At 44.0% G+C, this 26,891-nt stretch overlaps 5 protein-coding genes across 5 annotated transcripts; 1 reads left to right on the top strand and 4 right to left on the bottom strand.

Annotated features, from left to right (window-relative positions):
• Positions 1-1,172: 1,172 nt before the first annotated feature.
• Positions 1,173-2,179, bottom strand: MYCFIDRAFT_197941 (uncharacterized protein; the record flags this gene model as incomplete). The annotated part of the gene is made up of 2 exons (XM_007930218.1): positions 1,173-1,906; positions 1,966-2,179. 2 exons carry the CDS (start codon positions 2,177-2,179, stop codon positions 1,173-1,175), a joined length of 948 nt encoding a protein of 315 aa, XP_007928409.1.
• A 522-nt stretch (positions 2,180-2,701) lies between these two features.
• MYCFIDRAFT_197940 (uncharacterized protein) lies at positions 2,702-3,025 on the bottom strand (the record flags this gene model as incomplete). The annotated part of the gene is made up of 1 exon (XM_007930217.1): positions 2,702-3,025. The coding sequence occupies one exon, from the start codon at positions 3,023-3,025 to the stop codon at positions 2,702-2,704; it is 324 nt and encodes a 107-aa protein (XP_007928408.1).
• A 1,429-nt stretch (positions 3,026-4,454) lies between these two features.
• On the bottom strand, positions 4,455-8,615 carry MYCFIDRAFT_77058 (uncharacterized protein; the record flags this gene model as incomplete). Its single annotated transcript, XM_007929899.1, has 2 exons — positions 4,455-5,350; positions 5,405-8,615. The coding sequence occupies 2 exons, from the start codon at positions 8,613-8,615 to the stop codon at positions 4,455-4,457; spliced, it is 4,107 nt and encodes a 1,368-aa protein (XP_007928090.1).
• A 50-nt stretch (positions 8,616-8,665) lies between these two features.
• Positions 8,666-9,245, top strand: MYCFIDRAFT_176448 (uncharacterized protein; the record flags this gene model as incomplete). The annotated part of the gene is made up of 4 exons (XM_007930216.1): positions 8,666-8,718; positions 8,759-8,848; positions 8,874-8,944; positions 8,986-9,245. 4 exons carry the CDS (start codon positions 8,666-8,668, stop codon positions 9,243-9,245), a joined length of 474 nt encoding a protein of 157 aa, XP_007928407.1.
• Positions 9,246-17,072: 7,827 nt separating this feature from the next.
• On the bottom strand, positions 17,073-26,884 carry MYCFIDRAFT_176447 (uncharacterized protein; the record flags this gene model as incomplete). The annotated part of the gene is made up of 10 exons (XM_007930215.1): positions 17,073-17,089; positions 17,167-17,213; positions 25,942-25,962; positions 26,012-26,177; positions 26,203-26,350; positions 26,391-26,421; positions 26,446-26,543; positions 26,571-26,624; positions 26,671-26,825; positions 26,857-26,884. The coding sequence occupies 10 exons, from the start codon at positions 26,882-26,884 to the stop codon at positions 17,073-17,075; spliced, it is 765 nt and encodes a 254-aa protein (XP_007928406.1).
• Between the last annotated feature and the right edge of the window lie 7 nt (positions 26,885-26,891).

The following is a 26,891-nucleotide window of genomic DNA, read 5'->3' as shown; positions in this document are numbered from 1 at the left end:
CTAGATTAGCTTAGCTTACCTATAGACTATACTATATACCGGTACTATTAGATATTTATAAATCTATAGACTATACTAGACCTTTTTTTTAGAAGTAGCGCGTCTACTATATATTAGTTAGAGACTTAGAGTACCTAGGTATAGATAGTACCTAGAAGAGTTAATATTATATTTAATATATCGTATCTATTTTCTTTTATATTCTAGGAAAAAAAATCTAGTAGTAAAATTAGTATTAAATAATTAAGGAATATAGCTATTAACTATATATATCTAGTATTTATATTTCTAATTTTTAAAAAGGATTGCTATCTTTCTTAAATTAATTATATATATATATATATATATTATTTTAAAAAAGACTTGAATATAAACTATAATTCTACCTATTTTCTTTTTAAAAAAAAATTTAGCTTAGTATATTCTATAAAGAAACGTTTATCTAAAAAGCGAAAAAACCCCTAGTAGTACTATATATAATTAAAAAAAATCTAATAAATATAAAGGAAAAAAGAGCGTAGTTTTTTTTATAATATATATATATATATATATATATATATATATACTATTCTTCTAAGTTCTTCTTTTGATTTTTAATATTTAGAAATTTTTTTTCTTAAAAAAAAGATAAAATTCTAATTTTCTTAAGAATCTCGATTTTTTTTATAACTTTTGTTTTTTTTTAAAAAAAATTCTAGATTTTTTTAAGAATAATAAATAGGTAGCCGTTGCTTGCCCTAGAATTCTGTCCTTCTATAGGTACTAAAAGAATAGTAGTACCGGTTAAAAACTAGCAGTATAGCACTATATATGCAAAAGTCAGACATAGTACGTACTAACTAGCCGAGCTGCCGCGGCATGTTAAGAGGTACGATCCGCGCATCTTGCTTTTAACACAAGCTGTTTCTAGAAGAAGGAAGATAATTAGAGAGGCTTGAATTCGGCAATTGGTTAATCGTTCGTCGCCCTATGAAAAATCAGCGGCCCAACAGTCGGTGCTCCAGCTCACCTTTGAAACTCAATCGTAGCTTTATTTTGACCTCATCAGTTAAGATCGAAGTTTTCGTCTTTGATTGATGAAGAACTAGCTATGCGGACGCGTTCTACCTATTGATATGGTTCCTTAGCTGGTGTGTAACGCCTTGAACAGTGAGGAGCTCAACCCCTCCTGATCACCTCCGATGCGCAGCAGCCTTTGTGGACGTGGAGTCAATGCCCGCCAAGGTCGCGTGCCCAGGACACTGATACCACATCGTGTACCAACTAGTCGTCAGACTACTAGTTGAGCCTGTCGAAATGTAAGTCGCCAGCGGATATGGGGTTGTGCAGATGTATTTCTGGTCGACTGTGGTACTCACGGCTTCTTCAGCTCTCTTCATGAGCGTGGTAACCACAGTCGAGCTATCCAAGTAGGTGTGCGTCACGACTGTGGGACTAATCTGAGTACCAAAGCCAGTCACGGTAGAGTAAAGGCTTGTCGTGGTCTCTTCTGTCGTAGGCAACTTCGGGTCACCAGTTGAAGCGGTCGTGATGGTTGGCCATTCGGTCGTGCTAGAGCTTACGCTGACAGTAGTGGAAGTCGCCGGTAAGGTGACCACAATCGTGACTCTGGATTCTGTTGTGCTGCTGGACGTGCTCTCTGGGAATGGCGAGGGAGATACTTTGACCGAGGAGGTGCTCGATGTCGTGGTGCTTGACGAGGCTGTCATATTGTCGGTGCGCCAGCACTTCCAGCTACGGGCCATTTTGTCGAACCCGATCTTGCCAAGATTGTCATAGCCTGGATTGGTGATGGGCGCTGAGGCAGTTCCCGTGCAATTGATCTCGGAGTAGAGATAGCACACTTCTTTCTCGTTTGGACCAGCAGAGCTGATGTTGGCATTGAGACTATCAGGTACCTTTGGGCCTGTTCGATGTTTGGTCAGCTGAGTCTGGTTTAGTCATGATGCTTTGGGAAGCGCTCACTGCACTGGTCGTTGGTCATGCACAAGTTGACCCCATAGCCTTGCCAAGAGTAGTCATTGGTCAAGTAGAGACAGACCTGCCAGTCTGGATTCGACGTTGGGATGGGAGCTGCCGTGGGCCATGGAAGTGTGATTGGCCATTCGTCGCGAGCCACTGGTGGTGCAGCAAGAGCAAGGCCAGCAGTGGCGGCGAAGCCGAAGTAGGCGGCCTTCATCTTTCTTCGAGCAGGTGTGTGGGTGGTGTAGCAATTGATCTCTTCGGGGCGTCTTCAGCAAGCAGCGGAATATTAGGTGTCGAAACGAAGGTTGTCTAGTTTGACCAGCAGGCTGCAAGTTCATGAAATCAAAGTTGCAAACGCAAGAGCTGCATTTGAGATCTATCGGGAAGCTGCATATGTGATGCCGTTTCATCTGCATTCGTAATTTCGTACATTTGCGCAACAGCAACCCACGCGCTGGCAGGCACGACGGGATATACAAGAAAACAAGAAGTTGAGTTCCACACTGTTGTCTCTTAGAACATCGTTGTTGAAATTCATTGCGAGTCAAATCTCCATCGAAACTGCCGACCAATGTCAAATTGGAAGTCTCGTCTAAGTCTGCGGGTTTGTGCGCGCAGCGGCATCGTGATGCGATCGTAGCGGTCCAGACAGCTGATTGTGATACGTCGTCTTCCAGCCGATGTCAGTCAGGCTTGAGGTTGAAGAGGTCTCTGAGGTTGCAGAAGGCCATGTAGTTCAGAGGTTGACCTTTGGAATGGGAACTGAAGCCGTGCCAGTGGGAATTGGTGCAGTGCCGGTTGGAGTTGGGAGCGTTCCGCTTGGGACAGGATGCTGGCCATGAATGCCTGGAATGATCTCCCAGTGTGGCTTCCAGTTGCCTCGACGAGCCTTGCCGAACTTTGGTGCAGCGTCTTGCTCTGCAGAAGAGCCAGTGCCAGTTGGGATGAATGGCAAAGTAGGAGAGCCTTTGTGCTCCTCGTGGTGCTTGTCCTTGGCTGGTATGGCAAGGACCGAGGTGAACAGAACAGCCAAGGTGGCGAATTGAATGGTTGGAGCCATTGGGTGGGGCGTGTATGGAAGGATTGGGTGGTTGTTTGGAATAGGTTTACCTTGTAATGAGCGTGGTTGACCAAGATGGAGCGTGCTTGAACTATTGATGTGCCGAGCGATCAGTGGAGAGGGAGATCGATGGGTACTTTGGGAGTGGTAGGCGCGAAGAACGAAGATATACCTGCTCGGGGCTCCACAGGCGCGCCATATACAATCACGATAGACTAAAAGCACAATGAACTGGGCGCCGAACCTGCATGGTTGCAGCCCCAAGCCCATGGTTCGCGCCACCGCTCACTCACCTCATATGGGCATTAAAGCAGGCCAGTCTCAGGTACAGCTTCGCATTGGGCGGACTCCTATCGGCTAACGAGCAGGCTTCTCGTGAACACGCTGGTTGTGGAGAGAGTTCGGGTGGTCGAGGAGGCGGCACCAGGGCGTCGTCATCTTCGACGACATGGTGTGGTGGAATTGATGGCCTGGCGCATTGTAAGCACTGTCTGCAATGGTGTGGAGGACACGATAAGAAACAGATCCAGCTGTCGATGATGCCGCCTTGCCCTGTTGGTTCTCTGTGAAAGCGAACTTCATCAGCACCAACGCCGAAGTTGAACATTCTTCTCCGTCCCCAACACTGTGACCCAGTACCGCTGTTGAGAGACGGCGTACTATACGTGTTTCAAGTTGGCCACACCATGGAAAATGAAGACCACAGCTCGAACGATGCAGCAGTTCATGCAGGGATGATGCCACGTGCAGCGCCCTGCAAGCCTCAGTCCAGGTTTCAGATGAGGTCTCGATGGAAAACTCTCCGATCTATCGTCTTCGCTGCTGTACTTTGAAAATTTGGATAGACTCCGCACCTCCTAGAATGTCGATAATTGCCGATGCCGTGAAACCTCAGGAAGATCATCTAGTCTGTTTGAGAAGACAAGATGTGACGCGGAACACAGAATGCGAGACTCAAGTTCCAAATAGCAAGGTTGGCAGCTCTGGTGATCAGGAGCCGAGTCATCTCTTTTTTTTTGCTGTTGCAAATCGCAACCAATCCAGAATGCATTTTGGAATAATAAATGACTTGCGTGTCCTGAAGTGACGTGGTTTCACAGCTGCAGGAATATTCGTGTCGAGCTCCGAGAAACAACCAGAAAATGTTGGCCATCAATACCCGCCAGCAGTGAGCATTAGCGTCTCTTTTCGGAAGCACGAGAAACACCTCTATGCAAGTTCCTCCTTGACACTTCGATTGCGCCAATACCGTCGAGACCTGGGCTGAGAACAGAAAAGCGAGATTGTCATTATCCGTCATCATTAAGCGGCTTATGTACATAGAGATGGCAATAGCTTGCTTGCCGCGAGCAGCTACATTTAGATCGATCAGTGCACGGTGTAAAGGGAATGTTTCTCGCTGCGTTCGCGTGGGTATCATGTTGCTCAATTAGAATCCTTTGAAAGGGTCCATGCCGTCTTCATCGAAAACATATCCTGCTCTTCGCTTGTCAACAGTAGATTGGCTGAGATTGCTGGCTCGTCGCGGCCGTCGGGTTGCACCAATGACAGGTGGTGGAGCTGGCACGTACAGTACGCCGTCTCTAACGTTCGGGTCAACGAACGCCTCCATTCGTACAGTGCCGACGGCTTCGAAGAAGTTCGGCTGCAACGGACTGGCCATGGAATCTCTCCAGCTACCGCTCTTGGTTGAAGAGACGCTTGGACGGAATGATGAACCATTTGTCGACCTATGCGGCATGCCAGAAGAAGCGGAGGACGGCACAGCGCTAGATGAGAAGCTTCGGAAGTTGTGCATTGACTGAGACAATCCGGGATTGGTATTGCTCCGTTTACGCGAGTGTTTCGTGGTGCTGATGTAGAGACGAGGAACAGCCGGGAAGTCTGCGCTGTCGTTCTCTGCAGCGCCGATTTCAGCTTCCATGGTATCATGCCCGTAGATCTGTTCCGGGTAAGATTGCACTTGTTGCAATTCTGGTTTCTTTCCTTTTGCAAGGCGTATCGAATCTCGCACGTTCGATCGTCCGAAGGATGGCGACCGATGACGTTTGATTGACACACCGTCGATGGACGTAGAGGGTATTGATGGTGGAAGAGGAGGTTTACGATTTGGTAGTGGAGGAATCTGGTTTGGTAATTGGCCAGATTGTGCCAAGAAGGACAAGGCAGTCATCCATAAGCTATGTCGCCCCTCGGTGGTAGCTGTGAACTTCAGTGCGCGTTCCGGAGTCAAAATCAGGATAGACCGATTCCAAGCAGCACTAAGCTCAGGGTTCTTAGGCAAGGGAGTGCGATCTTGCACATCAAGCACAGATTGGATGGCCACTATGACGTGTCAGTATCTCCGCTGAGTGGGTAAGGTATCTACGAGGCACTCACGTTTGCGTCCCTTCTTGCCTAGCAAGGCAGCACCAGAATTGGGCTGCTTTGTATCCCACATAATGGTTCTCTCATATGGCGACAGCCAAACCCAGCGCTTGTGTCGGGTGCCATGTCCGGTATTGCTGACAAGTCCGTTCTGATCAGCCACTGGGAATTCCGAAGTGTCGTCGCCAATGCCAAATGACTTTCGCTTGCGAATGTACTTCCACATCCATTCGCCAACCATGGTGCCAGCGATGGCGTCGACAAGATTTGTCTCCTCGGACACCCGAGCGCCACTGCTTGCGCCTGGAGACCTGGTCACATCGACGGAACCCTTGACGAACTTGTTGTACCTTAAGCTATCCTGAAGGGGGGTCGGGAGCTCCGGGATGGGGAAGTTCGTTGGTGCTGGACTTTCGAAGGCCATGGATTGGACAGGCGTGAGATCTGGAGAGCGGCGTCGCCTGCGATGACCTTTGGTTGGAGAAATTCGTACAGCTCTTGTGGGCGAGACTCTGCCTTTCGAAGGAGAGCCCCTCCCCGACATATTCCTCATGACAGCTGCGGACTGCACCTTTCTGAGACTGACCTGCCGGGCATGCTGTGCACGGCCACCACGACCACCGCGCATGCCAAATCCGTCGTATGGCGTTGGGCTTTGCGAACCCTCGCTGTGGGGCTTGCCGACAATGCGCGAGCTCGTGCGCAATGGCACTGGGAACGGTGGCATAGGAATTGTAGAGCTTGTACTGTAGCTGCTTGAAGCCATGCTGCCAAAGCTTGGGCTTCTCGAGCGAAAGTCTCGGTTGGCACTTGCCGCACTAACTGGCTTCGACAGTTTGGTCGGCGGTCGAGCATGTCTACGTTGAGATGCTGCACGACTGCTGGAGATTGAAGGAGCCGGTGCAGCTCCGTGCGAATCTGCTGTTGAAGGGCGCCTTTCGGGTGAGATCTCCTTGTCCTCAGGAACAGCCTTGGGAGGATCTGAGAGACCAAATCTCCCTAATGGTGGGCGACTGAGAGCTGGGATTGATCCGGTGATATCTCCATCTTCCATAAGCTCGTCATCATCGCTCTGATCAGTCGATTGATCAACATCAGTGAAGTGCTGCTGTTCTAGACGAGGTTGAGTGACTCCGTATTGGGATGATCGATTCAAAGGGCCGTTACTAGTGAAAGTCTCTGTCGGTGGGAGCGGCGGCGACAGAACAGGCCTTGGCAGAGGAAGTGCCTTGAGTGGATAAGTACGCAAATCCTTGGCGCTCTGATTGCGAGACATCTCCGGGCTTGACTCGATCGAAGAGTGGAATGGCGGCGAACAGGGAATGCTTATCGCAGGCGGGCTCTTCCTCTTGTTGAAGAGGCTCGCAGTGCGTCCAACTGCAGGGCCCTTCCCGCGTGGTTGTTCTTGGAAAGTTGGGCTGGGCAACAATGCGCCTGGCAACAGGTGAGGCGGGAGTTTCACAGGTCGTCTGTCAATGCGGATCTCTTCAGTCTGCACCCAAGCATCCTTGCTTGGCCACACAAGGTTTGCCTGTGAATCGGCATTCTTGGTTCCTGGCGGCAAAGCGTATGGGCGTGGAGAAGATGGTCGAGAGTTCGGCGGTATAATCGCAATAGATGGCACGAACATCGGGGGAGAAAGACTGTCGCGTTTGGGAGTGTGACCACTTTTTGGTTGTTCCGGTTTCACCAATTCGGTCTGCGTGGATGCTGTGCTATACGGGCGTGGCACCAAGAAGGCTGCCTTTTCGTGAAGCCATGTTGTACCGTCAACCACAGGTGTCTGGGGCGGGCTTATTGGCTTTGTTGGAACCTCACGTCTTGGTTGTTGTAACCCGCTTGTGTCAATCGCGGGCGGTCGCATTTCGGCGTCGTCGTCAGTGTCGTGGATCTCATGGAGCTCGTCAGTCTCCGCTTTGTCATCCCCAGCTTGTACAACTTCCACCCTTGGAGGAGAGCTGGGAGGAGACGGTTGGTAGCCGGTGTCGACATATTCAGCACGAGGGGCGGGCTCCGGCATATGAAATCCAGCGGGTGGCGGCGTGGTTGCTCGGTCGAGATACAGCTTAGTCGGACCCTGCAGCGCTGCAGTTTCAGAGGACGCCGGCTTAGGTAGATCTTTCGCGGCTGGCGTGTCATGCGAGTCAGTGGACAGCCCAAGGACGCGCTTAGCCTTCGTGTCGACGTCTCCCGTCACGGAATTTTGACGCGAATGGAGAGTACGTCTCGCACGTTCTGACAGTTCCTGATATTCGTCGCCTTGCTCAGAGCCGTCAATTTCCGGCTTGTCCTCTTCGTCTATTCCAAGCTCATCTGCTAGAGTGCCGCCAGGCCTTGCATAGAGATCTGGCGTCGCTGCAGTCGTCCTTGAAGAAACGGAGGCGCGTGTATTCTTGTGCCGGAAGCTGACATTGCTCATGTTACGTTTATGCTTAACGGGTGAGTTGAAAGAGCGGATGCTCGCAGTATCGCTGTCGTTGCCAAGACCGCTGTCTTTAAAAGCAATTTCGTCAACGAATTGGTCGGCCTGCATGTGGCTTTGTTGAAGTGACATCTCGTCAACGACAGCACGTAGGCGACTTTCTGTGACGTGAATTCGCCGTTCAAGCTGACGACGTTCATTATCCCACGACTCCTTGTCGTTCTCCCAGATATTCTGCGTCCTTTCCGCGTCCTCATCTTGCTGTCTGGTCTTTCTTTGGACGACCTCGAGCTTGGACCTGAGATCTTCAAGTGCTTCCAGAGCACCATCACGCTCCCTGACCAGATCTGCGACAGCGTCATAGGTTCCTTGTTCGATCTGCTGCACTTGATACTTGGCTTTGCGAATCTCTTTCGCCCTCTCAGACAGCTGGGCGGTGAGTAGATCGTTCTCATTGCGTGTCACAGCTAAGGTGGACTCGAGATTCTCGACCAGATTGTTTTTCGAATCCAGTTCGCGCCTGAGGCTCAGAATTTCGGAGACCAGAGACGCGTGCAGCGTGGGCGTGAAACGGCGTGGATCCAGAGCGGTGTATGGTGCATCGCGTGTCTTATCCTGGACATCTGTCGAGTCTAGAGGCAGTGGCGGGGGAGACGAAGACTGTTCTCTTGAAGAGCTGGCAGTGGCGCGTGAACTGCGTTTCGAACGGAGATAATTGGGTGTTTCGTAAGGCGTGTCGGCGGGTGATGGCAGGCCTTTGGCGCCGACAAACGAGGAATATTCAGAGAAATAGTCGGCCATGATTAGAGTATGCAAGATGGTTCGTCGTGGGTTGGGCCGGGTTGATCAACATGTGCACGGCAGGCAATGGGTTGTTGATGTCGAATAAGAATGCATATGATACGTCTACGCGTCCAGAAGAAGGTATTCTGCGAGCGGGTTAGCTTCTTGATGTGGACATGGTTGCAAAATGAGCCTGTGTGCGAGCGGCGTGGCATGTCACTCACCTACACGGCCATGTCTAGCAACATGACGTCTTGGCTCTGCTGAAGCTCACAGGGCCGGGCAGGGGCAGCGTCAAGCTTCAGTCGTTGAGGTCAGAGATGGGCAGGCAGGTGGTGTAGGTGTAGGTGTAGGTATAGGGATGGGAATAGGAATAGGGACACGGTAGAGACGGTCATGGGCGCACGCGATGCGGATCGAGGAAGACGGTCGATTCGAGCGCACCGCGACTCCTCCAGGTTAAACGTTCGCATAATGAGAGAGCAGGTGCCAGTGCCAGGAAAGTCAATGCGTCCCGACATGCTTTGCGCGCTAGTGCCATCCCTGCTCGCCAATGGCAGCGCCGCGCACTTACCAGTGGTTCCCGTGCTCCGGTGCTCCGCTGCACTTTGCCCTGCACTCTGCGATCCCTGCGGCCGGAAACGTTGAGCACGATAAGAGAGCAGTCTGTACATTGGCAACTCGCGCTAGCTAGCTCGACCTACCTTTTCCGAACTGCTTCCACCTACTCCGCCTTCTAATAATAGTTATATATAATATTCTTAAGGATACTATATAATAGAAGGTAGTAGTCTTTTATAATAGTATAAAGAGTCTCGACCTCGCTATCCTTATCTTCTTCTATTAAATTCCTACTAATAAGCTATTCTAAGTATATCTTAGTAGAGTTATATCGCTATTAAAGCATTTATAGTTAAAGAAACAGTCTATATAGCAATCTACCTATTTAGTAGTTATTCTACTATCTATAGTCTTTTAACCGTACTAGATATACTAATGCGGCTAGTAATACTATTTCTAGAAGTAATACTAGTATATATTAGGGATATAGTTATCGATCTATAGTTAAAATCGTAACTAGTTTAGAAGACTACTATTTATAATTTTATACGCTTCTAAGCTAATCGATATTACTTAGTAATAAGACTTTATAGATAGTATAGTAACTCGTTAAATTGCCTATAGGTACCCTAGAGGCGAGTAAATAGATAGAGTATATTATTCTTAGTAGAGGCCTCTATTACGTTACTATACTGCTTCTTACTAATATCTAAGAACTATATAAGGTAGCTAGAGAGTAAGAAGTTGCCTTTAATAGCGGTAATACCGCTCTTAAAATTCGAGTAGTAGCCTTATTAAAGTTGTTATAGTAGGCATAGGATACGCCGGCCTAGTATATACTTCTAGTATCGTAGATACTTAAGATAATACTATACTATTCTAGACCTACTAATTCGTCCCTCGCGTAATAAGCCTTCGGCTAGTAAAGTTATATATATCTAAGTAAGAATAGTTAGTAACTACTAGTTAAAAAAGAATAGAGGGTAGCTATTATATAGTACTTATACGTATAAGTAGGGAATTATTCCTCCGCTTATAGATAGTCTATATCTAGGCGTACTTAGCCGACTATTCTCGAGTTATATAGTTATATAGGTCGTTATTCTTACTACGAGTTAAGGCGTTAAAACTTAAAAAGTCGCCTATATTATTAGAGGCTATACGTAATTAGTATGTAACTAGGCCGAGTAAAGCTAGGGTCCTAATGCCTTAGGTAGGGCTTAGCGCTTAGCGTTAGGCTAACTAGCCTACCTTCCTCCCTCTTCTCTTAGATCTCTATCGAATACTACACTAATTTACTACTACCCTATCTACCTACTAACATAACCCTTCTTATATAGTATTCGATCTACCCTTTAAGGGTAGTAGCTAGATAGTCCTTATTTTAAGCTTTTAGCGGTATAGCTACGAAAACTATCGATTTAACTATATTACGCCCGAAGAACGGGACCTATACGTACTATTCTATTAAAACAACCGTACTAATTATTAAGCAAGGCCTTCTATACGGCCTATTATACTAAATTAATCGTACTAAGCCGATATCTACTAATTCCGCTATATCCGTATCTTAAGGGCCTATAATATATTATCGGTGTTACCCCTTATTATAATAGCCGGCTTATTACGAAGCAATAACAACCGCGGCGCCGCTAGCAGCGCTAGCAATAACAACGCTAGTAGTACAGTTCCTGCTAAAGTGCCTACTAAAGAGCCTACTAGACTCTAGAGGGCCTACTAAAGAAGAACCTATAATTCTAGGTAATAATCTAGAATTGCCTATTAACGACATTCTTAATAACATTGTTAATCGAGGATATAGCTAACTAGCCTTTAGCCCTTAACTATTAGGGAGACTTTAAGAAGCTACTTAAAACAGGCTTACTGCCCTACGCTAAGAGTAATAGCTAAAGGACGACCTCCTCGAACTTCGCCGCCTTTAAGAAGCCCCGACAACTAAACTAGTAGTAGGGCCTTCCTTACTACTAGTCTAAAAGAAGGATGCTAAGCTTAAGGACTATACCGTGTTTAACGGCTCTAGTCGTAAGCAATATAACGACTACATTCGTAACTATAAGCTTAACTAGCGCAATATACTAAGAGCGCTACTAGACGACTATTCCTTAGTCGTATACGCTATATAGTATATTAATAGCGACCTAAAGCGCACATAGGATAACTATTTCGACTCCCTCGACGACTAGACCGCTATTTAGTAGCAGACCTACAAAACTATTATACTAGATACCCTTAGAAACCCTATACTAAGGCAACAATATACTTAGGACCTACATCTTCGAGCTAAATAGAAGACTAATTAATCGGCTCGCTTATTCGAGGCCTATTTAAAGACCCTCGAGGATAACCTTCCGGCTAAGACTAATTCTATATAGATCTCGGAAATACGCTATAAGCTTAGGTAGGAGCTTATTCTCGAATTAGACCGCCGTCGCGTATTCGAATAGGCTAATCTAATACGTATTCAATTTATAGTCGAAGTAGAAACAGCTAAACGAGCTATTTAGCTTTAATAACGACTAGAATCGAGGATCCGACTAGCTAGTACTAACCGCGGTAACCGTAGTACCTACGGAGGAAACTAAGGTTCTTACTAAGATAACAATACTAACAATAGGAATAGTAACGACCGTAGAAGAGGCCGTAGCCGGCGGCTATATAGAGGAGGCCGCGATAGGGGTCGTAGAAGGGGCTCGTATCCCTATAATACTAACCGCTCGGCTAATAATAGCAACAATAGCTACGGTAACCTACTAACCGGATTGAAGTGCTTTAACTGTAATAGCACTAGCTATCTCCTAGGCTAATGCGATAAACCTAGGGATTAGGCCCGGATTAACCGTACTTCCGCTAAGTATAAGAAACACCTTTTAGTAGCTAATGCTACCTCTATAGGCTAACCTTCGAAAAAAGAATAAGCGCCGTACTAACTGTTAGCCTTATACGGCGTAAGACTATCGACATTATACTAGCTATTATACGCACCTGTCTCGTATCGGACTTGTATAGCACTAATTATAAGACTAAGGTTATGCTAGATCTAGGGAATTTAGTTAGTGCCCTTATTAGCTATCGCCTAGCTAAGCAATTAGATCTTCGACAATTGCCTAGGACTAACCTACTAACCCTTGCTTAGTTTAATAACGCTCGGCACTTAACCTATAGGGCCTACTATGTTCCTATAGTCCTAAAGGACGACCTCGGAAATAAACGCCTACTAGACTTTACTATCTATATAGTAGATATAGATAGCCTTCCCTCCGATATCGTTATTAGCAACCCTATTCTTAAATACTACGCTATAGTTATAGACTTAGGCATCTAGAAGTAGCGATTTAGAATCGCTAGGAAAGAGGATATTAAGTATATCGATATTAGCGAGTGCCCTAATAATATTAGGGTCCTATTTATTAGTAACCTAACTCTAGCTAATCCGACTGCCGACCTACTTAGTAGTAATAACGATAAACCTATACCTCCTAATAGCATAGACCCTAACTAGCTCGCTCGTATACCCTAGACTATTAGGGAGACCTATATCGAGGTATTTAAACACTACCTAGCATCGACATTGCCTATATTTAAAAAGACGGATTATAAGATTAACATTATAGAGGGTAAAGAGGTCCCTTTTAGGCCCCTCTACAACCTTAGTAAACGAGAGCTTGCCGTATTACATAAGTACTTAGAAGAAAACCTAGCTAATAGCCGGATACGGTATAGTAACAGCCCTACTAGTACACCTATCCTATTTGTTCTAAAGAAGGATAGTAGCCTACGCCTCTATATCGATTATCGTAGGCTTAATACTATTACTATTAAAGATCGCTATCTACTTCCGCTTATTAATAAGACCCTCGACCGCCTTTCTAGCGTATACTTCTACACTATATTAGATATTAAGGATGTATACTATCGTATCTGTATTCGCAAGGGCGACGAATAGAAAACAGCCTTCCGTACCTGTTATAGCTATTTCGAGTATTTAGTTATACTGTTTAGACTAGCTAATACCCCTACAACATTCTAGTCCTATATTAATCGGGCCCTTTCGGGCCTATTAGACTACCTCTATATAGTTTACCTAGATAACATCCTAGTTTATACCTATTTACCTAACATTGTAGAGCACTAGGCTATAGTACGTAAGGTCCTCGACCGCCTACGAGCCTATAGCCTATATTACAAGCCTTCTAAATGCACCTTTGCTACTAAAGAGGTGTCCTTCCTTAGCTTCCTCGTATTAACCGAGGGTGTTAAGGCTAATCCTAATCGGATTAAAACGATTACTAAATAGCCTATTCCTACGTCTATTAAAGAGCTTCAATTATTCCTCGGTTTTGCTAATTTCTACCGCTGTTTTATTAAGGGCTATTCGAGGTATGTAATGCTATTAACTAAGCTTACTAAAACCAAGGCTAATCTATCTAGAGAGTTTAGATAGACTAATAAGACACAAGCCGCTTTTAACGGTCTAAAGAAACGATTTACTAAAGTCCCCTTATTATACTATTTCGTACTAAGCAAGCAGATCCGAATTAAGACTAACGCTTTATAGTTCGCTATATTAGCTATTATATTACAATAGGCTAATAACACCTATTAGTACCTAATTGCCTTCTTTTTACGGAAGATAATCGATATAGAGCGTCGATACGAGACCTACGAGTAAGAGCTCTTAGTAATCGTAGAAGCCTTTAAGTATTAGCGCTACTATCTTAATAGTGCTTAGTACACAATTTAGGTCTATATAGACTATAATAACCTCCGTAGTATTACTAAGGTTACTAGGGTTATAGGTCGATAGGCTAGATAGGCCGTCTATCCCGCTAGGTTTGATTTTAATATATTATACTAGCTAGGCGTAAGTAACCCTACCGATAGCCTATCGAGGCGACCTAATTACGATAGCGAGACCTAATATATCAATTCTTTGTTTCTAACCCTATAGTATAAGATTGCTATAGCCCGTATCGTTAATAAGTAAGCGTAGGATAAGCGGACTTCCGAACCCCGCGGCGGCAATAAATACTATAGCGGAGTTGTCGTTCTTCTAGTATACGTTAAAAGAAAGGACGTAGATCGCTCGAGCTATAACGACTCTATTAAAGATATTGCTATCTATAGCGATAGTACTATAGAAGAGGTTGCAGTTAATCCGGCTACTAGTACTATTAGATATATATAATGCGTACCTCGTTTAACGGCGAGGGTGCTATTAAATAACCTTACAAATAGGGATAGTTAATCGTTTATAGATAAGCTATTGCGTACTTAGTAGAGGGACGCCTTTGCTATCGAGCGTATTAATAGGCTTATAAGTAGACGGGCGACTCGATCTAGTAAGAGTAATAATAATTAGTCGATCGACGATAAGGGTTATTTAAAGTTTAAGGGTAGATACTATATCCCCGCTAAACATTCGATCCGATAAGAACTTCTTAAGCGACACTATAATAGTAAGCTTGCCGGTTACTATAGTATAGAGAGGTCGCACGAGCTACTATCGCGTATATACTACTAGCTAAATAGTAAGCGGGATATAAAGGACTACGTAAATACGTATACTATATACTAACGTATTAAGGTACCGAAGTATTAGCCTTTTAGCGAGTTATCCTTATTACTAATCCCCTATAAGCCATTTATAGAGCTTATAATAGACTTTATTATAGGCCTTCCGCCTACTAAGCGTAGAGATAGCAAGGACGTGTATAATACTATCCTTGTTATAGTAGATCGATTTACTAAAGGCGCTCGATATATCCCGGCGCGTAAGGATTAGACTGCTATTAATATAGCAGAGGCGCTATAGACTAACATCTTCTATACCTATTAGGGAACCCCTAAGGGGATAGTCTCCGATAGGGGCTCGATATTTATATCGCACTATTAGAGCGAAATATACCTATAGCTAAGACTAAAGCATCGGCTATTAACAGCCTTTTATCTATAGACTAACGGTTAAATAGAGAGACAGAATGCTACCTTATAGCAGTACCTACGCAGTTATATTAACGAGAATCCTAAGGATTAGGTCAATCTCCTATAGCCTATAGAATTCGTATATAACAATAGTATATACTTATTAACTAAGGTTTCACTATATATAGCTATAATAGGTTAAAACGCCGCGTTACTATAAGATCTATTTACCTCGCTCGAGGCCGAGCGTAAGGAAAGGGAAGCGCGTTAAGTACTAGAGACACTAGCGGCAATAGAACGTATCTAGAAGATGCGAGAAATCTATACTAAGATAGCTAAGAAGTTAATAAAGGCTTAAGAATACTAAAAGGCCTACTACGATAAGCGTTATATACTAATAACCTTTAAACAAGGCGATATAGTTATACTAAGCACTAAGAACCTCCGTATCCGCAAACACCTATCGCCTAATAGTAAAACAAGGCCTAAGCTCGTACCGAGATACATTAGCCTATTCCGCATTCGAGAAGCTAAGGGTATATAGGCTTACTAGTTATAGCTTCCTCCTTATTACACTATCTGTAATACCTTCTGTATATCCCTCCTTAAGCCGTACTACCTACGTAAAGGGGATGAGGCGCCTACCGAATCCGAGGACATACTAGCTAATAGTAAAGAGCTATAGTCTATAGAACGTATCCTAAAGTATCGGACTAGGTAGGGCAAGAAGGAGTACCTATTAAGATAGCAAGGCTATTTACCTAAATAGGACTTATAGGAGGCTAAAGACTCGTTTAAGGATATAACTAAGTTGTTAGATAAGTATTAGACTAGCATAAAGAACACGAAGAAGGCTAAGAGCTTATAATGCCTATAATGTTACTACTAAGCCTAGGATTAATGCTACCCCCGGGGTGCTTGTAAGAAGGGTATATTAGCAGGTAGATAGGGTAGTAGTAGGTACGAGTAGTATTCGATAGAGAACTAGGAGGAGAAGGAGGAAGGCAGGCTAGTTGGCCCAACGCTAAGCGCCAAGCCGTACCTAAGGCACCGAGACCCTAGCTTCACTCGAGCCAGTTACATACTAATCACGTGTAGCCTCTAACATACGCTTCCCTTCTAAAGGCCGCGCCCTCGTAGCCTTTCTATGTTCCAACCTCGACCTCCGTTGCTGCTGACTCAGCAAGTCTAATAAGCTGCTTAGCCGCGCTAAATTGAACACTTAACTACCTGATTATATAACTATGTCAAACCTTACTTTTAATACAATGTCCAATTCTAACTGCGCTATCCCTATATATAATGAACTATAAAGTGATATGTATCTATAAGAATTGAGGACCTTCGACTAATTACAATACGAGCGCGTCTTCCCTACTGCAATAGGTGGACGTACGAGGTATTGCAGCCCTGCCTCCGCTCTGCGTAATATCGTACCGAGTTCTTTGCGTCTACTCTTAAAAGACCTAGCAATGTCCGCTTCCGAGGGTTTATCCGTTCCGAGGGTTATTGTTCTTGTTGTTCGTAGTTTCGCTAGCCCTAATTGGCTAGGTTTGGCAGCCTTTAAGTGTCAATCTTATCTTATCTTTTCAAAAAACACAGCTCGTCTAGTTTCTATAGGTAAAGGCTATTATAAGTGTAGTAGTAGAGGTTCGCCTCGCTTAAAGGGTTAGATAGATCGAGGAGTAACCTATTGTCCGCAAGATCGACCCCGGCTAGCTTAGCTCTATAGTTTTTGCCCTTAGTTAGTTAGTCCATTAGTCGCTCAATCTTTTAACTTAGTCAAAGTTTTGACTTAGCCTTAAAGTTTTAATTAAACCTTTAACAGGCTCAAAGCTTTAATTAAAGTTTTGATTAAAGGTGCCTTAGGCTCGTAGTGTAGGTAAGGTTGTGCCCGCAGGCGTAGTAACAATAGCAAGTAATGTTGACAATGGCGGTGCTAGCCGTCTTAGCGCTAACTTTACCTTGCTTCTAATTTCCTTCTTCAACTAACAACAACTCGGCAATACCGTTACTAATATAGCCGTGTCCTTCCTTTTTTAAATAGCAATACACTCCGCAACACCGTCACTAATATAGGCGTATGCCGTTTCTTCCAATACACCGCCGGCACTATCCGCTGCGCGCGCGCCTTCGCCGATCGCTTAGGCCTCGAGGCCTCGTTAGAATAAGGGAACAAGAGGGGGACCTATAGGGCGCGTTAGTAAAGAGGTAGAATCCTTAAAAGAGCAGGCAATTAGTTGACGCGTTATAGCGCGCTTATTGACACTCGGTACGCGTTTACTATAGTAGTGTAGTCTTATTGTCCTTTGTTGCTAACAATAGCTTGCTTCTGATTAGTTAGCTAATAGCACCCCGGGGGTAGCATTGATCCTAGGCCTTAGTAGTAATATTATAAGCTTTTAGCCTTCTTCTTGTTCTTTACGCTAGTCTAATACTTATCCAACAACTCGGTTATATCCTTAAAGGAGTTTTCAGCTTCCTATAAGTCCTATTCTAGTGAATAGCCTTGCTATCTTAGCAGGTACTCCTTCTTGCCTTGCCTAGTCCGGTAGTTTAGGATACGTTCTATAGACTACAGCTCTTTACTATCCGCTAGTATGTCTTCGTGTTTAGTAGGGGCTTTATCCCCCTCGCGCAGGTAATATAGCTTAAGGAGGGATATATGGAAGGTGTTATAGATAGTGTAATAAGGAGGAAGCTACAACTGATAGGCCTGTGCGGAGGAGCCCTTAACTTCTCGAATACGGAATAGACCAATGTACCTTAGTGCCAGTTTAGGGCGTGTTTTGCTATTAGGTAATAGGTGTTTGCGGATACGGAGGTTCTTCGTACTAAGCATAACTATATCGCCTTGTTTAAAGGTCATTAGCGTATAGTGTTTGTTATAGTAGGCCTTCTAATAGGCCTAGGCCTTTACTAGTTTGTTAGCTATTATAGCGTGAATTTCTCGCATCTTTTAAACCCTCTTAATAGCCGCTAGCGTCTTAGGTGTTAGTACTTAACGCGCTTCCCTTTCCTTGCGCTCGGCCTCGAGCGAGGTAAATAGGTCTTATAGTAAGGCGGCGTTCTAGCCTATTATAGCTATATATAGTGAAACCTTAGTAGATGAGTGTACACTGTTGTTGTATACGAATTCTATAGGCTATAGGAGGTTGACCTAGTCGTTAGGGTTCTCGTTGATGTAACTGCGTAGGTACTGCTATAGGGTGGCATTCTGCCTCTCTGTTTGACCGTTAGTCTGTAGATAGAAGGCTGTTAATAGCCGATGCTTTAGTCTTAGCTATAGGCATATCTCGCTCTAATAATAGGATGTGAATGTCGTGCCCCGGTTAGAGACTATCCCCTTAGGGGTTCCCCAATAGATATAGAAGATGTTGCTCTACAGAGCCTCTGCTATGTTAATAGCAGTCCAATCCTTCCGTGCCGGGATATATCGAGCGCCTTTAGTAAACCGATCTACTATAACAAGGATAGTATCGAAGATGTCCTTGCTACCCCTACGTTTAGTAGGTAGAAGGCCTATAATAAAGTCCATTGTAAGCTCTACAAATAGCTTGTAAGGGATTAGTAATAAGGACAACTCGCTAAAAGGCTAATGTTTTGGTACCTTAACACGTTGATATACGGCACACGTGTTAACGTATTCCTTTATATCCCGCTTACTATTTAGCTAGTAGTATATGCGCGATAGTAGCTCGTACGACCTCTCTATGCTATAGTAACCGGCAAGCTTACTATTATAGTGTCGCTTAAGAAGCTCTTGTCGGATCGAATATTTAGCGGGGACATAGTATCTACCCTTAAACTTCAAATAACCTTTGTTATCGATCGACCAATTGTTACTCTTACTAGATCGAGTCTTTCGCCTACTTACAAGCTTGTCTATACGTTTAGCAGCAAAGGCGTCCCTCTACTAAGCCCGTAACAGCTTATCTATAAACGATTGACTATCCCTATTCGTAAGGTTATTTAATAGCACCCTCGCTATTAAACGAGGTACGCATTGTATACATCTAATAGCACTAGCAGCCGGATCAACTGCAGCAGTGCTATCGCTGTTACTGTATATAGCGATGTCGACTAGGGAGTTATTATAACTTCTCCTGTCTATATCCTTAATACGCACTGTCAATACAGTAAGAGCATTAACATGCTTTAAGCCGTCGCGGAGTCCGGTAAGCCGCTTATCCTACGCTTGCTTATTAATAATACGGGCTATAGCAATCTTATGCTATAGGGTTAGAAACAATAAATTAATAGATTGCTAAGTCCCGCTATCGTAATCAGGTCGCCTCGATAGGCTATTAGTAGGGTTACTCACGCCTAGCCGATATAATACATCAAAATCAAACCTAGCGAGGTAGACGGCCTATCTAGCCTATCGACCTATAACCCTAGTAACCTTCGTAATTCCACGGAGGTTGTTATAGTCCGTATAGACCTAAATGGTGTGCTGTGCACCATCGAGATAGTGCCTCTAATGCTTGAAGGCCTCGATAATAGCTAGGAGCTCTTACTCGTATGTCTCGTAGCGACGCTCTGTATCAATCATCTTCCTCGAGAAGAAGGCAATCGGGTGCTAGTAATTGTCATCAGCCTATTATAACATAATAGCTAATATAGCAAACTATAAAGCGTCAGTCTCAATACGGATCTGTTTGCTTAGTACGAAATAGTACAATAAGGGGACTTTAGTAAAGCGTCGCTTTAGACCGTTAAAAGCGGCTTGTGCTCTATCAGCCTATTTAAACTCTCTAGTCGGGTTAGCCTTGGTTTTAGTAAGCTTAGTCAGTAGCATTACGTGCCGCGAGTAACCTTCGATAAATCGACGGTAGAAGTTAGCAAAACCTAGGAATAATTGAAGCTCTTTAATACTAGTAGGCGTCGGCTACTCAGTAATAGTCTTAATCCGATTAGGATCAGCCTTAACACCCTCGGTTAATACGAGGAAGCCAAGGAAGGACACCTCTTTAGCAGCAAAGGTGCATTTAGAAGGCTTGCAATACAAGCTATAGGCCCTTAGGCGATCGAGTACCTTGCGGACTGCAGCCTAGTATTCCGCAATGTTAGGAGAGTGTGTGTAAACCAGGATATCATCTAGGTAAACTATACAGAGGTAATCTAATAGGCCTAATAGGGCCCGATTAATATAGGACTAGAATGTAGTAGGGGCATTAGCTAGCCTAAATGGCATAACTAAGTACTTAAAATAGCTATAGCGAGTACGAAAGGCTATCTTCTATTCATCGCCCTTGCGAATACGGATGCGGTAATAGGCGTCCTTAATGTCTAATGTAGTATAGTAGTAGGCACTAGAAAGGCGATCGAGGGTCTTATTAATAAGAGGAAGTAGACAACGATCTTTAATAGTAACAGCATTAAGCCTACGATAATCGATATATAGACGCAGGCTACTATCCTTCTTTAGTACGAACAGGATAGGTGTACTAGTAGGGCTATTGCTATACCGAATTCGACTATTAGCTAGGTTTTCCTCTAGGTACTTACGCAACACAGCAAGCTCTCGTTTACTAAGGTTATAGAGGGGGCCAAAAGGAACCTCCTTGCCCTCTATAATATCAATCTTATAATCCGTCTCTTTGAATATAGGCAATGTCGATGCTAGGTAGTGTTTGAACACATCGATGTAGGTCTCTCGAATAGGCTCTAGTATACGCTTAAGCTATTCAGGGTCTATGCCATTAGGGGGCACAGGTTCATCGTTATTACTACCGAGCAGGTCGGCAGTTAGATTAGCTGAGGCGGAGGCTAGTGTTAGGTTACTAATAAACAGGACCCTAATATCATTAGGACACTCGCTAATGTCGATGTGTTTAATGTCCTCTTTCCGAGCGATTCTAAAGCGCTATTGTTGGCTACCTAAGTCTATAACTATAGTATGGTACTTGAGAACAGGGTTGCTAATAACAATATCGGATAGGAGGCTGTCTATGTCTACCGCGTAGGCAGTAAAGTTTAGTAGGCGTTCATTTCCGAGGTCGTCTTTTAGAACTATAGGAACATAGTAGGCTCTATAGGTTAAGTGCCGAGCGTCATTAAACTAAGCAAGGGTTGGCAGGTCAGTCTTCGGCAGTTGTCGAAGGTCTAATTGCTTAGCTAGGTAATGGCTAATAAGGGCGCTAACTGAATTTCCGGGGTCTAGTATAACCTTTGTCTTATAGTTAGTATCGGGCCTAGATATAAGACAGGTACGTGTAATAGCTAGCACAATGTCGATAGTCTTACGCCGCACAAGGCCAACAGTTGGTGCGGCGCTTACTCTTTTTTCGACTAATAAGAAGGTTGGCCTATAGGGGTAGCGTTAGCTGCTAAAAGGTGCTTTCGGTGTTCGGCGGCAGCACGGTCGATTCGGGCCTAGTCCTTAGGTTTGTCGCATTAGCCTAGTAGATAGCTAGTGCTATTACAATTGAAGCACTTTAGTCCGGTTAGGGGATTGCTATAGCTGTTGCCGCTGTTGTTAGCCGAGCGATTAGTACTGTAGGGATACGAGCCCCTTCTACGGCCCCTATCGCGGCCTCCTCTGTATAGCCGCCGGCCACGGCTTCTTCCACGGTCGTTATTACTATTCCTATTGTCAGCATTGTTGTTTTGGTAGGACCCTTAGCTATTGCCTCCGCGGGCACTACGATTACCGCGGTTGGTACTAGCTAGTCGGATCCTCGATTCTAGTCGTTGCTAGAGCTAAACAGCCCGCTCGGCTATTTCCACTTCGACTATGAATTGAATACGTATTAGGTTGGCCTATTCAAACACACGGCGGCGGTCCAATTTAAGGACCAGTTCCTATCTCAGTTTAGGTCGTATCTTAGATATCTAGATGGAGTCGGTTTTAGGTAGTAAATCGTCCTCGAGGGTCTTTAAATAGGCCTCAAATAAGCGAGCCGATTAATTAGTCTTTTACTTGGCTCGAAGGTATTAGTCCTAAGCGTATTGTTACCTTAGTATAGGGTTTCTAAGGGTGTCTAATATGATGGTTTTGTAGGTTTGCTACTGAACAGCAGTCTAGTTATTAAGGGAATTAAAATGGTTATCCTAGGTGCGCTTTAGGTCGCTATTAATGTACTATATAGTATAGACGACTAGTGAATAGTCGTTTAGTAGAGCCCTAGGTGCGTTTCGTTGGTTAAGCTTACAGTTACGAATGTAGTCGTTGTATTACTTTCGACTAGAGCCATTAAACACGGTGCAGTCCTTGAGTTTAGCATCCTTCTTCTAGACTAGGACTAATAGTGAGGAAGGCCCTACTATCGGCTCAGTGTTGGTTGTTAGGGCCTCCTAAAGGCGGCGAATTTCGAGGAGATTATCCTTCAGCTATTGTTCTTGACGTAGGGCAGTAAGCCTGTTTTAGGTAGCTTCTTAAAGTCTCCCTACTAGTTGAGGACTAAAGGCTAGTTAGCTATATCGACGATTAACAATATTATTAAGAATGTCGTCGACAGGCAATTCTAGGTCGTCACCTAGAACTATAGGTTCTTCGGCAGGCCTAGTAGCAGGCTCTTTAGCAGGCACCTTAGCAGGTGCTTTAGCAGGCACTTTAGTAGGTACTGTGCCACTAGCATTGTTATTGCTAGCGCTGCTAGCGGCAGCACGGTTGTTGTTTCGTAATAAACCGGCTATTGTAAGGGGCGACACTAATAATGTATTATTAGCCCCTAAGATACGGATGTAGCGGAATTAGTGGATATCGGCTTAGTATACTTAACTCAGTATAATAGGCCGTATAGAAGGCCTTGCTTAATGATTGGTACGGTTGTTTTAGTAGAATGGTACGTATAGGTCCCGTTCTTCGGGCGCAATATAGTTAGATTAGTTATTGTAGCTACACCGCTAAAAGCTTGAAATAAGGACTATCTAGCTACTACCCTCAAAGGGTGGATCGAATACTATATAAGAAGGGTATATTAGCAGGTAGATAGGGTGGTAGTGGGTACGAGTAGTATTCGATAGAGAACTAGGAGGAGAAGGAGGAAGGCAGGCCAGTTAGCCCAACGCCAAGCGCCAAGCCGTGCCTAAGGCACCGAGACCCTAGCTTCACTCGAGCTAGTTACATACCAATCACGTGTAGCCTCTAACAGTGCTATTAGCTAACTAATTAGCTATAAGCAATTGTTAGCAAAGGATAATAAGACTACGCTAGTACGCTACGACGCGCCAATTAGTTACTACTCTTTTAAGGCTTCTACCTCTTTACTAATGCGCCCTATAAGACCCTTCCCCTAGTATTTAGATTCTCCTCTTATTCCTTTATTCTATCGAGGCCTAGGTAATCGGCGAGGGCGCGCGCGCGTATACGAGTAACGATAGTAATAATAATAGTATCGCGCTATAAGCTAGTAGTATACCGGCAGCCGACGCGCCTATATTAGTAACGGTATTGCGGAGTGTGTTACTAATTAAAGCGTTATCGGTCGAAGAAGGAATTAGGAGTAAGGTAAAGTTAGCGCTAAGACGACTAGCGCCGCTATTATTAACATTACTTACTATTGTCGCTACGCCTATAGATACAATCTTACCTATACTACGAGCTAGAGCGTACTATTAAGTTAAAAGAATAGCTATATTAAAGGTTTAATTAAAACTTTAAGGACAAGTTAAAACACTAAGGGCCGCTTAAAAGATTAAGCGACTAATAGACTAACTAAGGGCAAAAACTATAGAGCTAAGCTAGCTAGGGTCGATCTTACGAACAATAAGTTACTCCTCGATCTTTCCGACCCTTTAAGTAAAACAAACCTTAACTATTATACTTATAATAGCCTTTACCTATAGAAACTAGAAGAACTAAGTTTTTTAAAAAGATATAATTAGTTAATACTTAAAGGCTACTAAACCTAACTAATTAGGGCTAGTAAAACTACGATAGTAAATAATAGCCCTCGTAATAATAAGAACAACCCTCGGAAGCGGACATTTCTAGGTCTTTTAGAGTAGACGTAGAGAACTCGGAACGACATTACTTAGAACGGAGGTAGTACTATAATACCTCGTACGCCTACCTATTATAGTAGGGAAGGCGTGCTCGTATTATAATTAGTCGATAGTCCTTAATTCTTATAGTTATATATTACTTTATTATATACAAGGATAGCGTAGTTAGAGTTAGACATTGTACTAGAAGGTAAGGTTTAATATAGTTACATAATTAGGTAGTTAAGCGTTTAATTTAGCGCGGCTAAACAGCTTAGTTAATCTGCTAAGTTAGTAGTAGCGGAGATTAGATTAGAACATAGACAGGCTACGAGGGCGCGGCCTTTAGAAGGGAAGCGTATGTTAGAGGCTATACGTAATTAGTATATAACTAGGCCGAGTGAAGCTAGGGTCCTAATGCCTTAGGCAGGGCTTAGCGCTTAGCGTTAGGCTAACTAGCCTGCCTTCCTCCCTCTCCTTTTAGATCTCTATCGAATACTACACTAATTTACTACTACCCTATCTACCTACTAATATAACCCTTCTTATATATATTCTAATCTCTATCTCTTCCTTAGACTCTATATATAGTATAACCTATAATAGCTTCTTATAGCCCTTCTTATAGACGCCTTAGAGCGGAAATTTATTATTTACGTTAGATAGTCTATAACGAGTATCGTTAATAGAGGTAGGTATAAATCTATAGAAATATATCTTTAATAGCCTATTATCTAGACGCTAAGTTATAAAGAATAGACTATTATAGTTGCTATTCGCTAGGCTTACTATAACGACTCTAAGAAGCTATATAGCTAAGCGCTTATACGTAGACGACAGACGTTAGACAACACTATACTGCTTTCTAGTAGCATATATACTATAGGCCGCTATTTAATATTATTATTATACACTAGAAGGTTGAATATCTTCTAGTCTAGCTAATTAACCTCGTACGTATCGTCTAGTAGTATTAATTTACCGTACTTTATTAATTACTAAATACCTTCTTCTATAGCCTAGATAAACCCCCTTCTAATACTGTCCCTAGTATAGATACTAAATTCTTAGAAGTATAGGTTATATTTCTTTATAGTCTATAATAGCCTATAATTAAAGCTCTATATTGCCTCTCTTTTCTAGGGTTATAAAGCGCCTATTATAGTTATAATAAGGCAATTATTTAGCGGTATTTTATATAGTAGTAATATCGAGATAGGATATACCGAGATTGCCGCTATATTACTCCTATAAGGCGCTAAAGGTCCTTCTAGCCTACGGTAAGTTATCTATTTCTTTTATAACTTTATCTTTAGTATACTAGTATTAGTAGTATATCTTTCCGACTCTTCTAGCTATTAAAATAGTTAATATCGTATATATACTAACTAGTAGAGGTATAACGGCAAATACTAACTCTTCTAGTAGCTTTATAATTATAGTATTTAGCCTTAGTAATAAAGCCGATTTTATACTTCTTATTTAGTAGCTTAAATATACGCCTACCCTTAATACCTACTACTTCCTTACCTAGCTTATTATAGCGCTATTTTTCTATATAGTAGAAGTATAACTTCTCGTAACACAGGCCTATTTCTATATTAGGTATTGTTATAGATAGCTTTCTAATAGATTTATAGATATATTAGTTACTATATTGTCTCTAGACTAATTACTAGTTACTAGTGTCTATTTTAAAATCTTCTATAAGGTTAAATACTCGTTCTTAAAGCGACTAAAGGGCGCCGACGTCGTTAGGCGTTAATAGGTCTATTCTATTATATAGTATAGAGACTGTTAGAAGAGATAATTTAGACAGAATTTAAGATTAATAGAGGATATAGAAATACTAAGACTACAATTTGTACTAGGCTTAGCGGGGCTAGGTACTGCCGGAATTGCTAGCAACTCTGCTTGCCCCGTGCCACCCCTGCAGTTGCTGATATATAGCTAATCGATAAGAGCGCCTCCCCCGAAACGAATCAACGATGCTCTCGCCTTGCTTGCGATCGCGGCAGTCACCAATCATTGCTGCGGCGGCACGCGTCCAAGTGACCATCACACGATGATGACAGTGATCCTCGGCCTCTGCATGCAGTCGGATCGAAGTTACATGAGCAGCCCACGCCGCACCATGCTGTTCCGCTGGCCCCCTTAATCAGAAGATCACTGCCTATTATTTGGCCTTTCGTTTCGCCTCCCCCAGACCGAAACCGCTGAGCCCTTGCTTCGCCATGCCGACCTGTGCCTGCGCGCTTCTGGGTCCTCCCTGCAGTAGCATGCCCGCTGCCGCTCAGCCGGGCGCCCGCGGTCCAGCGCTACTGCACTGCACCTGCAGCTGCAGCCAGGTGTCCACACGGCGCCGAACCCTCCCCCCGGAGAGTTGAAGCTACCGGCACACTGCACTGCACACTCGTTGCCATTCATCATCATGCAATGCAGTAATACAACGCGAAAGCTGCCGTCCTCCATCATCAACGCGAAAAGATGGAATTCTGCTGATGGTGCACACTGCGCAGCTCATCTTTGAGGCCTCACAATTCGACCAGGCATCATCCCCGCGCCTTGCTCCTTCCAGCACGTGTTCCTCATCTAACCGATGTCAGTCAGTGCATGGAGTCTGGAGATCCAACATCACCGATGGTCCGATAACTGAGATAGCGCGTGGAGATTGGGAGGGGTCAATACGTGATGCAGCCTTGTCTTGCAGTGTGACAATTTGCGAATGGTTGGAGACAACCTGGGGCATCGTGACAGGAGCAGCGCCACTATGCTCTGGTTGACGGCGAGTCACTATGATACACTACTGCGCCCTTCTGACCACAAATTTGCCTCGTTTCATCCTGCAGCATCACGCAG

Source organism: Pseudocercospora fijiensis (genome assembly GCF_000340215.1).
Source record: "Pseudocercospora fijiensis CIRAD86 unplaced genomic scaffold MYCFIscaffold_6, whole genome shotgun sequence".
NCBI classification, from domain to species: domain Eukaryota; kingdom Fungi; phylum Ascomycota; class Dothideomycetes; order Mycosphaerellales; family Mycosphaerellaceae; genus Pseudocercospora; species Pseudocercospora fijiensis.
This window is presented reverse-complemented; position numbering and strand designations above follow the sequence as displayed.